This window comes from Hermetia illucens, chromosome 5 (assembly GCF_905115235.1).
Source record: "Hermetia illucens chromosome 5, iHerIll2.2.curated.20191125, whole genome shotgun sequence".
Lineage (NCBI taxonomy): Eukaryota > Metazoa > Arthropoda > Insecta > Diptera > Stratiomyidae > Hermetia > Hermetia illucens.
In genome coordinates, this window is record NC_051853.1 from 3850163 (window position 1) to 3863958 (window position 13796).

General features: G+C 40.8%; 1 protein-coding gene across 9 annotated transcripts in view; it reads left to right on the forward strand.

The window, feature by feature from the left end:
* Nucleotides 1-13796, forward strand: part of LOC119656644 (zinc metalloproteinase-disintegrin-like jararhagin) — a 973582-nt gene that overhangs the window by 942888 nt on the left and 16898 nt on the right. For 6 of the 9 annotated variants that reach the window (XM_038063092.1, XM_038063097.1, XM_038063095.1 and 3 more), the window contains one exon: nt 1934-4281. The exons of 1 other annotated variant lie outside the window; for it this stretch is intronic. In XM_038063092.1, coding sequence (XP_037919020.1) covers nt 1934-2276 — 343 coding nt within the window. In that variant the 3' untranslated portion in view covers nt 2277-4281. Of the gene's footprint in view, nt 1-1933; nt 4282-13796 lie in introns of those variants that run through there. 2 more of the 9 variants (XR_005250066.1, XM_038063098.1) reach the window with 2 other exon arrangements.

The following is a 13796-nucleotide window of genomic DNA, read 5'->3' on the forward strand; positions in this document are numbered from 1 at the left end:
TGAGTGGTTTCGTAGCTCACCTCCCCTTCTCTTAAGGACCTGTTGGAATTTTTCGGATTTTAGACCCGAGACTCCATCCTTCCCCATCTGCAGTTTTTCTGTTGAAAAGGAGCTTTAAGCGATCACCACAAGTAGGTAAAGATAGAGTTGGGTGAGTTGGTGTTAGTTCAGCTGGCGTTTCCCAAGTTTTGTGCTCCTTCATGGGTGCCGACCCACGCTTTCGGCCTGGGGCCTATATAGTGCTACCCTTTGACTGAAAAAAGGAACAATGAGGGGGTTGTATGCATGTGTGTCTGCCAATTCCGTCGGGTGCCCTTATCAAGGTGAGGTATCCGTATATCTGTCATAATGAACGGAATTAGTGTGTCTGAAAATGCTACTTAAAAGTTTGGAGGTACGATGAAAGGGAGCATTTCCTTTTTCCATTTAGACTGCTCTCCTGGCAAGAAATTTTTGTAACTGGGCAGATTGTGCTCTCATTATTCTTTAGCAAATGCAATATTTACCAGGTGTACTCCTAATTAATTTCCGTTTTTTTTTTCTGAATAAAACACATAATTCCGAGGAAACCGTAATAGTTATTTTATTTGAAATATTTTCCATCGCTTTCTTGACATTTTTCCCACCTTTCTGGTAATTTGTGAATACCACGCCAGTAGAATTGACGGTCTTTGGAGGTGAACCACTCAGTGAGCCATTTTCGAAAAATTTCGTAGGAGTCGAAGCGCTTCTCAGAAAGTACGTGGCCCAATGAGGCAAAGAGGTGGTAACCCCATGGGGCTAGATCTGGTGAATAAGCCGCATGGTTAAGCACCTCCCACTTGAGTTTTTCCAGCGTGTCGGGAACGACTTTCGACTTATGCGATGGTGCATTGTCATGGAGAAAAATCACCTTCTTCTATCTTTCTCGATATTCTGGTCGGTTCTCAGCATTCGCTCGGCTTAAATCTTTAATTTGTTGTTTGTAGCGAACGGCATTCACAGTTTCACTAGGTTTCAGCAATTCAAAGTAGATCACACCGGTCTGATCCCACCACACACACAGCATGACCTTCCGACCGTAGGGATTTGGTCGTGCCGTCGATGTCTATGCTTCACCTGGACACATTCAGGATTTGTTGCGTTTAGGGTTCTCCAAGACAATCCCGTCGCCCGTAAAAATACGATGGAGAAAAGACTTTCTTTTGTCCCGTTGAAGCAGCATTTCACACGTCACTTTTCGGTCCTCCATTTGTCACTCGGTCAGTTCATGCGGCACTCACTTTCCACACTTCTTAATTTTTCCCATGGCTAGCAGACGTTTTGAAATTGCTTGCTGTTGAACTTCCAACGTATCTGTAAGCTGTTGCTGCGTTTGTGTGTTGTCTTCATCCAATAATGCTTGTAATTCGGCGTCATCAAACGATTTTCGCTTGCCGGAACGTGCGGCGTCGTTCTGGTCGATATCTCCATTTTTGAATTGTCGTAACCAGGTTTCACATGTTCGAAGTGTTAAACCACGATCGCCATAAACTTCCACAAGTGCACAGTGGCTTTCGGACACTTTTTTCCTTGATTGAACATGGAAAGCAATGCATGGCGCATATGCTCGAAATTCGGTACGTACGCCGACATATTTAACGCGCAACAAAAACTTGCTGGAGGAACTTTTTGGGGAAACGTCAACGCAGTTTAGGAACTCGACAACAACTAAACAAAATGACAGGTATGTGCGACCAACAGCGACCCAAAACATAGAACGCCATCTATCGAAAAAAAAAACGGAAATTAATTAGGAGTACACCTGGTAGCATGGCCCGCTTATATCCATTAGCGTCTGACCGATCCCCCATGCACTCCTTCTCAAACTAATTCTGTAGAATCATTTGTTCTGGCCGAGAAAATCTTTCACTTTTATCGTTTGTCTTCTTTGTTGTTGATTATTATTTTCTAGTGATGACTTTATTCAAGCTCAACAACAATTAGCCCGGTGGGCGAGTGAGGATGTAGTTTCCGTGGTGGTGCAGGATCCCGGAACATCATCGGATATCCACCCACATCAAAGCGTCGGATCCTCGTCAGTAACGGGTATCATCCACGGCGAAACCGTATCAATGAATGCGACCACGAACGGATTAAATGTCGGTCCACGGGAGTACTACCCCTCGCCACCTTCGACGGAAACGGAGAGCAGCGGAAGCGTTATTCAACCCCAACAGAGACGAAGTCATCTCGATTCAAATCACGGAGACGGACAATTAATGGAGAATGGTCGCTATCCCGAATATAAACACTGATAACAACTATTGGGGTAAAGTCCATCGACCCCATGTGATTTTATACTAAGAGGAATATTGAATAAAATAAAATTAAACGAATGAGAAATGTAATTACCACTTTTATATGCATTAACATTACTAAGGTTAGCGAATAATAACAAATTATTTTAAAGTTCTTTTGTTCCCCGTACCTATTAAAAAGATTTTCCCGAGATCGTGGAAAATGTGTAATTCAGAGGATATTACATAAAAAAATTTATATTAAATGATACATGAAACTAATAATTAGACTTAAACCAAGCATTCGTCTCCACACATCCTAAACCCTCACACAAATGTCCAAGAGAAATAACAAAAATACACGAACTCCACACAAGTGCAGAAAAAAACGAAGTTAGTTCGAACTTTTGGGAATTTTCATTTGATTCGTGAAATGTAAAGTCAATTTTTTAAGATAAAAGATAAAAGCAAAAATGAACATGAACGTATTCTAAATAATTGTAATTGATAAGTAAAACCCAAACCAAATTAATCTACCAGATCGAATGTGAAGCAAGGAGCAAGGTTAGTTTAAGTAAAGTATTAGTGTATAACCAATTGAAAAAAGATAATTACTAAATGTTAAAAAGATTACTACAGTTGAAGATAGTCTCCGGTTGAGGCTCATTGACTCGAAACTAGTGGAGAATAATGGGAATTTGTGAACAAGTCCAAGTGACATTGTTCAGCGTTCCGTATCCTTTTTGAGTTTACTCTTTTCTACAAAATTAGCCGCAAATGATAGTAAATTCAAAACCAGCAACCCATCATCGCTAGACAACACAAAAGATATTAGTGTTTCATTGAAAAGTGATAGTAAATAAGGGACAGAGAAGAGACACTTAATATTTGTTCACTTAGGCAGAGAAACATTTCATATAACATAACAATGGAATAAAAACAGGAACTATTCATAACGTTTTTAATTTAGACGATAAAAAATAGAAATCCATAAAAATATCAAAAACCATAACAAAGTAATAAAGGTATGTTAGCTATAAAAAAAAAAATATGGTAAATAAAAATAGTGAGCAAATAAACCTGTTATCAATATATTGAAAGCATTCCAGAAACATAGATGAAATCACGTGTAATCAAAAGATTTGCATCTGCAGATTGACAGTTTCCAGCATGATGTCCATGCAAACGAAGAAACTAAACTGAAAACAGGACGAATCGTTCAAAGGGTTGAGACGAAACGTAAACTAAATACGAAATTCTAAAAATAAACAAACACTGTATAAAGCTAACGCAAACATATGTAAATAGCAAAACTAATATTCGAGAATACCAAAATCGTGCATAGAAATGAAAATACGAAACATAAATATAGTAGTTACGACCGAAAGATATACCCGAAAAAAAAAGATATTTCAAAAATCCACAGAAGCGATCTGGCTCCATTGGCTCATGTTTTTTAAAAAGAAAAAAATTAGATACAATTTGTGTGTATTTCATTTGAGCGTCAAACCAACAAACCACGGAAATCCGAATCACGTTAATCGATTCCAACTAAATATTATCAACAATCTAACTAGGTAAGTAATCGTATATAGTTATCGGGTGAATAAAAATTAGTAATAGATAAAAGGAATCAATGCTAAAAGATACATTGTAAAAATCCCGAGAGCATGAACCAAAGAGAAGTCAAATCGAACAAGTACAGATACACAGATACTCAAAGTAAAGAAATTGTGTATGAAAAATAGAATTATATCACATTTGGAATAAAATGTCATGAAATAGGACACAAAAGGAGTCAGATTGACGAATATGTGCTGCATGTACTTGAAAGATATTGTTGAAGTTATAATTTTCCTATAAATGTAGTTAATGAGACACAAACTAACAATTCATTACAGAACAAAACAGATTCATGGTTGATTCAGTTTCCATTATGATTATTTTTAATATAATATAATTAATTGTGAATTTATATTAATTAAATTATATTTATTATGAAATTATATTAATTAAATTATATTTATTATTAAATTATATTTATTAAATTATATTTATTACGGAACTATATTATACATAGACCGAAAAGTTAGAAAATAGAAAAACAAACCCCAAACGGACGGAATAGTTGAACAATTTTTTTCTCTTTCAACTATAAATCATTTCTTCATTACCTGGCGATTATTTTGAGCTACAATTGTAGACAATATAAAATTTATATTTTTATCTATTATCATATTAATATTCAATTTCATAACATACATGAATTTTTGCCGAGAATTTTACGAAAAAAAAAAATAATTTTCTAACAAAAAATATCTAAATTCTCTAAAATCTTAAATTTATATTTAAAAATTTGTATTCAAAACAATTAAATAGAGGGATCTTTTGGTAAATTCAAAGCAAATTACAAAAAAGATTTAGGAATGATAGCCTCTAGCGGTTTCAAGAAGTAAGATCCCAGAAAGTGGGTGAACTAAAACCTAAAAAGGGTATAGTATCAGCACGAGCCATTTATTCGCGCTCTGTTCCTTTAAAACTAATTTTTTTTTGTTTTTTTTTTTTGGAGTAGGGTATGTGAATGCGTTTACGCACAGAGTGTCGAACTACCAACCAAACTAAACCTCCTTATCATCAGAAAACTAGCCTGAAACCGTTTGACACATTACTTCGGGCTAATCCTTCCGCTCTCCCGGCTTTGGGAGCCTTCAAGTCAGGGAACGCCTTTCACCAACGGGAGGGGAAGGGAGAAAGAAAGTTGTTAATTCAGGGAACCCCCTTGCCATCCGGTCCCTCCGCCGATCGAGTTCAATCTTCTTCACAATAAGAAGACCCTGAACATAATGCGCGACTACAGCTGCCAGCGCTCTTCAGCATCTTTCTGACAAGATTGTCTGGAAAAAGCTCCCCTGTGTCTGGATAAAGCTACTGACGAAAACCGTCCCACCTTTCGCAAGAGAGAAAGTTGTGTTCAGCGTCATCCGCCACTCAATTGCGGAACACACAACCAGCGGATCGTGTCTTCCCCATCCTGTGATGAGGAAGACTGAAAACCTCCATGGCCACTTAGAAGTTGGGAAATGAAGTAATCAATCCCACCGTGCATTCGGTTCAGCCACGGGCTAAATTGTCAATGAGTCGCGCCGTCCCTCTGCCCTTAGCTCATTTTGCCAAGAGCGTTGCCACTCAGTAAGGCTGTGTTGACGTTCATCACAGGCAACCAGCTCTCTTAAATTTGTGCCCTTACGGCGGTAGATAGCTTTACGCTTCTCGGCAATGAGAGCATTGAAGATCACCCCGGCGATCACCATCACGACCGGTTCTGAAACAGTGCGATAAGTTGACGCCACTCGCAAAGCTCCCCGTCTCTGCACTTGAGCAAGACGCTTAGAATATACCTACGCGCCATAAAGCAAAACCGACTGCAAAACGTCTCCTAGTAACCTAGGGCCCCCAACATTCGCCATTAGCCGACTCAAGGCCGAGACTCCAGCTGCAGCCCTGTCCGCTACTGTTTTGATTTGTTCGAAGAAGCTCATCTTCGTGTCGAGCATTAATTCAAGGTATTTAACCGCTGGCTTCGATATGGGACGCAGGGTCGGAATTCTCTTTCTGGTCAAGATGACTATTTCGGCTTTTTCCAGCGCAAAGCTGAAACCATGAGTAGTCATCCATCCGCTTTCCCGTCACATCAATATGCCAAGTCTGCTTTGCGCCTGTTTAACAGTGCATCCGGCATAAAGTGCCGCAACATCGTCTTCATAACCGACCAGGCACGACTTTTCGAGTATATCGAGTCTCAGCAGATTATCGTAGGAAGCGTTCCAAGGGTGCGGCCCTAGAATGGATCCTAAGCCACTTCCGACGTGATTTCCATCCTTCTCTGGCCCCCTAGGGTCTCATAGAGCAGGGAGCGGTCTTTTAGATAATCCCTCTATATCCGCTAGAGATAGCTTGGCATGCGGAATAAATTTTCTAATGTGCCTAGCATATTGTATATCTCCATCTTACGGAATAGAAGGCATTTCTGACATCAAGCGTTATGAGAGGCACTATTCGTCGAGATCGGATGATCAGAGATCGATGAGAAGCATTCATGACCTCCATAACAGCATCCACCGTGGATCTCTCTATTCTAAACCCGAACTTCCTTGGGGATAAGTCGCCGGCAGCGCGGATCGCGTCAACGAGTCTACTCCTGATGAGCTTCTCGAGCATTTTCCCGGCCTTGTCAAACATACACAGCGGTCGATATGCAGACGGGAGCTCCGGGTCTCCTTTTCCCTTGCTCATCATTTCCAGCGACAAGAAAAATTGCCCTCCTTCAAACAAGCGTTGAACGCCCCAAGCAGCAAGTCTGGCCGTTGGCAGAACACCAGTTTGTAAACTTCCACCGGGGTGCCATCAGGATCTGGCGCCTTTTTGTTTTTCATAGTGAGAACCACTTCTTCGAGCTAGGGCAATTTTCGACGCTTTCCGCACTGTTGACACCAACCCATATAGAATGTCTGGGGAATAATGCCCGTACAATGCAGTCCATCTGGTCGGTACTTAGTATACATGGGTCCTCATTCACCTCTTTGAACGGGTTCTGCCAGCCGCGAGCTTTGTTTCTATTTATCGCGCTGCGGAGTCTCCTTTTTGCTTATCTATACTGTGCCTTTATGGCGCATGCCTCCACTTTGGCGTGTAACAGTTATGCCAAACCGCCAAGCCTATGACACTCCCTCCGTAGGTGGCAATTTCTGCCGTCGACCAGTGCATAGAAGGCTTGGGCCGCTCCGAGACATAGAAGCCTCACAGGCTGGCGTGGAGCGACCTCCAACGCGGCTCGGCCTGCGCCAAAAGGTTCGACGAACTTCCCGATGTTCACCCTCGCGACATTCCAAAGGCAGGGGGAGCGTCGGGTTGATGCTCGCCGGCAGGTAGCGTCAACCACATCGAAGGCGAGAACTCTTTCAAGACTCGCCACCCATCCACCGATGGTGCCAGAGATTCCGACGCAAAAGTGATGCCAGGAATGCTTCCCTCACAGCCTAAAACTACTTTCACCCTTGGAATCTAGCGGAGCGATGTCCCATTCAAGGGCCCTAGCATTAAAATCACCACCTACCAGGATTTACCACTCCGTGCCCGAAACGGCGTCCTCCAGAGCATCAAGCCGGCACCGAAAGTCTGGTATCATGTCAAATAAACGCTAAAAAACGTTACTACCCCAGTTTCCTGAGGTCTGACTTAGCTGATCCTGGAATTCACGAACGAATCAGCGCTCGCTCAGGGCAACGCAGTTACTAACACCGGCTAAATACACACTACCCAGCCAAGGTCCAGAAGGGGCTGGCTCCTGATACACGTCACAACTACCACCTTGGTAGGGCAAGACTCACATCACCCCATCGACGTCGACAGAGTGCTGTCGTGTACTCGGTTCGCGGTTCGCTCTTCACTGAGAGACTTTCTCAAGGCTACTACCTAGGACGCAGGTATACTGCCAGCTAGGGGGCCAGGACTACTTGCTGGACACTTCGGGGATAAAGGATGTGTGTTCATCCTATCCTAAGCATATTAAAAATATTCCTTGAATATCCATAGATATGGATAATCCCCTGCCTGTTGAGTTTAACAGCACAAAATGGCGCCCCTTGCTATATGTAAAGGGATACACAGACAACATGTTCACACCAAATTTCGTGGCAACAGCCTTTGCAGTTTGCAAATAAATCGGGTGTGACAGACAGACAGACGGTCAAACAGACTTCGAATCGATTCTAATAAGATTTTGTTTTACACAAAACCTTGGAAAAGTCGCACCACGTCGTCTAGCCGCGGGTGAGGGCAAGATGGGGTACAGCAATAAAGCCGGCAGGTGAACGTTACTTCGTTGGCTTCATCATCCACATCAGCACAGGAGTAATGTAATGTATCCAATTGCCATATATGGAACATCCAGGGCAGCCTTCATTAGAATCTAAAGAAAGATAACGTCATCTTCAATTACTAACAATATCCTTTCCGTAAATATGTTTTGTAAAAACCGTCCTCATGTTAAACTCCTAATAAACCTAAAAGCCCGACCCCTAATTACTCCTTTTTTGTATGGTGACCCAGTCATTAATACTATTTTTCCTCGTTTTCGAGATACGCATGATCTTTTACGAGTTGTTGGAAGAGGCAATATTTGCTCTGGACTGACCTTAGACAATTTTGATTGTTGTGGAGTTGTTGATCTAGTTCTATCAAACCACGACGAGCATCCGGGCTCAAAAATCAACGAGGCAAAAGAAGCTATTGTACGTGTCGCCTGACTAGTGACTGCTATGGAAATATTCGGAATCACCATCATCATCAACGGCGCAACAACCGGTATCCGGTCTAGGTCTGCCTTAATAAGGAACTTCAAACATCCCAGGTTAGCGCCGAAATCCACTAATTCGATATCCCTAAAAGCTGTCTGGCGTCCTGGCCTACGCCATCATTCCATCTCAGGCAGGGTCTGCGTCGTCTTCTTTTTCTACAACAGTTACTACCTTAAAAGACTTCTCCGACTGAATCATCCTCATCCATACGGATTAAATGACCCGGCTACCCCAACTTATTGAGCCGGATTTTATCCGCTACCTGACGGTCAAGGTATCGCTCACAGATTTCGCCGTTATGTAGGCTACGGAATCGTCCATACTCAAGTAGGGGGCCAAAAATTCTTCGGTTATTGCGGCATCCATTTCCCATTGTAGGTGTTGCGGAGGGCTGTGCTGTGGATGGGTTCAGTGTTAACTCTCACCTGATTGTCAAAGAGGATTCCAGGTGGTGTTTTTATTCGACCCCGGCGCACCATACTAATGAAGTAGTGGTCCGAGTCCTTATTGGATCCCCTGTATGCTCTGACATTTACCAAGGCTGAGAAGTGGCGAGAAGTCCTTTATATTATCAAAGCCGATAATAGCAGGTTTCATTTTTTGGCTGACTAAGAAACCTACTCCGAGCACATGTTTACTGGATGGCCACTATAATATATGGTGTAGCGACTCTTCTCCAGGAAACCGGTCCTTGCCCAAAGGATCTCCTTCAACACTGTTACGTTAGCCCTATAGTGGGGCAGGGTATCGGCTAGCTGCTTGGCAGAAGGAGCTGCTCCTTCTCTATGCAGGGAGTGCACGCTCCATGAGAAAATACGCAAAATGTTCTTCCGTTTAGGGTGTCGGATTCATCGTTATGTTATCAGTCCAGGTGTTTTCGGTGTAGGATCGTTAGCCCTACCCAGCCTGAAGGACTAGTTGGTACAATTTGTCCTGGAAGACTCGCCTTCATCCTTCTCCGCCTGCAGCTTTTCGTTAAAGAAGAGCTCCCAGTGGTCACCACGTGGAGGTGAGGACAGGGTTTCGTAGTAGAGCTGTTGATGGTGGTTCAGCAGACATTTCCCAGGTTTTGATAAGATCCCCTATTAAATGAATTTAATAACTTATAGCTACAAAAATAGAAGTACCTGTTTCTGTAGAAATGGAATATATTTTAGAAAAATATTTTTAACTGTTAAACTATGTGAGGGATCCATAGAAATGATTATTTATTATATTTTTTTAATTGCAGATTAAAGATCAAAGTTTTAAACTTACTATTTTGTGGCAAAAAAATTCATTCAATCAAATCATTAACAAATATTTGAATGATTAATTTGCGTTTCTCTAATTATCATCAACTAATCATGAATCACATAATCAACAAATGTTTGAATGATTACTAATCATGAATCAAATAATCAACAAAACATTTGTATGATTAATTTGGACTTCTCTGATTATCATCAACTAATCATGAATCAAATAATCAACAAATATTTGAATGATTACTAATCATGAATCAAATAATCAACAAAACATTTGTATGATTAATTTGGGCTTCTCTGATTATCATCAACTAATCATGAATCAAATAATCAACAAATATTTGGATGATTACTAATCATAAATCAAATAATCAACAAAACATTTGTGTGATTAATTTGGGCTTCTCTAATTATCATCAACTAATCATGAATCAAATAATCCAGAAATATTTGAATGATTAATTTGGATTTCTCTAATTATTGCCATGAAATAAAATTGGGATTTTGTAGATTTTAGATATTTTCTGTTACTATTATTTTTGTTCTTCTCATAAAATATGAAATAGCATTTGTTTCCATCTTAAAAACAACGTTTAATAAATATAAATTTCAAATATTCCTGTCATGGTAGTCGAAAATATAAGTGTTCTTCATGACTATTTCAATCTCTGTCCACAACTGTATGCTCAAAGCGTAGTAGTTGCAGGTTTCCTCTACTTGATTTATTGAATGCAGCAGCAAAATTTGGGTACTCAAACTATTTTCATCTAAATAAATGGGGGCTCTATGCGAACATGAGTTCTTAACAATCAACTGAACATATAAATATTTAGGACCACTTTCTTTAAGAAAAGCAAGCTTATTTGCTACAAACCAAAAAAAAAACAGAATATTCAGAATTTAAAAAAAAAACTGGAAGAAAATATGGACAAAGTTCGTATCCATTGATTTCAAGTCACCTGTCATCCAATTAAAAGCAATCTTGTGGAAATTCTCCATATTTTCTCCGAACCTATTCAAAAGAAAACTTCAAAAGGGCCGTTCATGATTTTCTAAAATATAAATGATAATGTCACAATTTTTATAATTATATTTTCGATATATATTTTCTTTTAATTATATATTTTAGATTTTTTTTAATTTTTAAATAAAAAAATGCTCAAAACTGCGCTCATCTATCCATTGAACTTTCCTCTTCTCACCTGTAAATACTTAGCGAAAATTTCTACTACCGGATGAAAGTGAGATATGAACAAAATACCAGAAAGGTTTCTATTTATATAAAAATCAAATGAAAAAAGAAAACCACCCCATCCACATGGCAAGCATTCTTTGAAATACATCAACTTAAGAGCAAACAATAAACAAAACCCTATTCCGATAGAATTAGATACAACTTTCTTTTAATTAATCAATTGATAGATGAAACTAGGAAACATGTAAACTTTCCCAATGAAAACAGTGGACTGTAGGCACTAACAAAATACTAGATACATTATTGGAAACTGCGATAGACTGTTAAGAATTTGCTATGGAAGATGCAAAATAAAACATGGCACTAAACTCCTTCGAAAAACGTCAGATATTAAGATAATTCTGATTCGAGAATGTCCTTTCATTCGATTGTATATAAAACTTTAAATATGAGCTTACAAAAACACGTCTTTGCCATCACCAGGAATTAGTTTATCCGTATAAGGCGTAAGTGAAAGCAATACAATCTTATAATAGTCCACTCAAATTTCAGGGACCTTGTTCATTTACTTTAAGTTCATTTTGGCAAACTATCGCTGTAACCCTGTAATCCACATATGAAAAAAGTTGAATCTCCAACCCTTAATGAAAAATAATCATTTCTTAAAATCCTCCCTCATAATATTCCGAAATACTCCCTTTCCTTCGCTGTATCTTAACTGAACGTAATATTTTCAGATTGAAAATGCCTCATTTCGATTTATCCCGCAAACGACTTCCCTGTCCTATATTTTTATAGATACTCAGATTCGAATCTAACGGAATTTCAATTTTCCATCACGCGTTTCCTAACCACTCTTCGACTATTCCCTTCTATTATTATTATTCTGTTAAGGGAAAGTCGCACCGCGACCTTGAAGAACTGTTGTGCCCCTTTTACTGGTTACAGTGTACCTGTTGATCATAGTATCTGAAGCAGGCCTGTAACCGTTAGGAACTTTAGTATATTTCCCACTTCCAGAAGTTTCAGCTTTGAATCTGGTATTAAGTGTTCTCTCAGATGTATCGACCTACTTTGCACAAGTGCCGGACACTGTCCAAGGACGTGCATTGAGGTTTCGTCCTCCTCCTCACAAAACCTGCAGGCAGTGTCCGTAGATATCCCTAGCTTCCCCAGGTGATAGTTAAGCCGACAATGACCAGTGAGAATTCCCATTATAATTCGGAGGTTCTTTTTGGTGAGGTTTCAGCAATCCTTTGTACGCATGGGTTCGTATCCCCCAATAAACACCCTGGACTGCTCCATCCCTGGTAGGCCCGCCCAATGTAGTTCCCTCAACCGGTTCTCTTCGTTTCTTAGATTCATAGCCATGAAACTGTTTCCGATTCCACAGAAGGATTCTGGCCCGTGTAAAGGCATCCCTGCTCCCTTCTTGGCTAGTTCATCCGCTGCCTCATTGCCTTCCAACCCAGCATGGCCTGGAACCCAAAGTATCCAGACCTTGTTGGACGAGCCGAGTGTATTCAGTCTCTCAAGGCATTCCCATACCAGTTTAGAGTTCAACCCGGTTGGACCTAAGTGCCTTGATCGCTGCTTGGCTATCGGTGAGAATAGCTATGTTCTGCCCCCTGTAGTTCCTTTGCAGATTAAAGGAGGCACATTTGTCTATGGCGTAAATTTCCGCCTGGAATATGCTAGTTTACCTGCCCATTGACTCAAAGTACATTTTCCTTGGACCAATGACACCGGCACCCGCTCCCTCTGCAGTGAGGGATCCGTCAGTGTACCAAGTAATCAGTTGCTGGTTTAAGCCGTATGTCGCAGCCACGCTCTCCCAGTTTGCCTTGTTACTCCAACGTGTTTCAAACTTCTTATCGAAGTGAAACCTCGTTGTCATGTTGTCCCTCGGTATCAGTAATTCGGGATACCGCCTAGAAAGGATATCAATCTTCCTTCGATTTAGGCAGCTCCCCGCTTCACTCATACTACCGGCCATCCTGAATATTGATCTCCTTGCCTGCATCTGTATGTGCAGATGGAGAGGGGTTAATCCCAGAAGGACCTCCAGGGATACCGTTGGGCATGTCCTCATTGCCCCACTGATACACACGCAAGCCAGTCTTTGGAGCTTATGTAATTCCTTGGCTTGTGTGCTGAGTTGGGTTCTTTCTGCCCGGATTACCGCTCCATAGGTAATCATTGGCCTTACTATTGCAGTATATATCCAAAGTAGTATCTTCGGGCTGCAACCCCATTTTTTTCCTGCTATGCATCTGCAAGTTATCAGAGCCTTCGTGGCTTTTCGACAAGTGTTTCCGACATGTGTCTTCCGGAGTAATTTTTGGTCTAGCGTGATTCCCAAATATTTGACCTCTGTTTCTCGTTTCACCTCCATATCTTGTAATGTTATGGCTTTCAGGTGATCCAGCTTACGCCTCCTAGTGAATAGTACTATGGTGGTTTTGGTTGCATTGATCCGCAGTCCCACCTTCCTGCACCAGGCACTAGTAACCCTTAATCCAGTTTTGATTCCATCACATAGGGTATCTTCATATTTGCCCCTACAGATTAAAACAATGTCGTCCGCGTAGCCCTGGACTTGTATTTCAGTATTAGTTAACACGTCCAGGAGTTCATCCACTACCATACTCCACATCAGCGGCGATAGTACTCCACCCTGTGGACAGCCTTGAGTGGTGTTCATGGTAATAGAATTTGTACCTGTTTCTACCTCTATTTG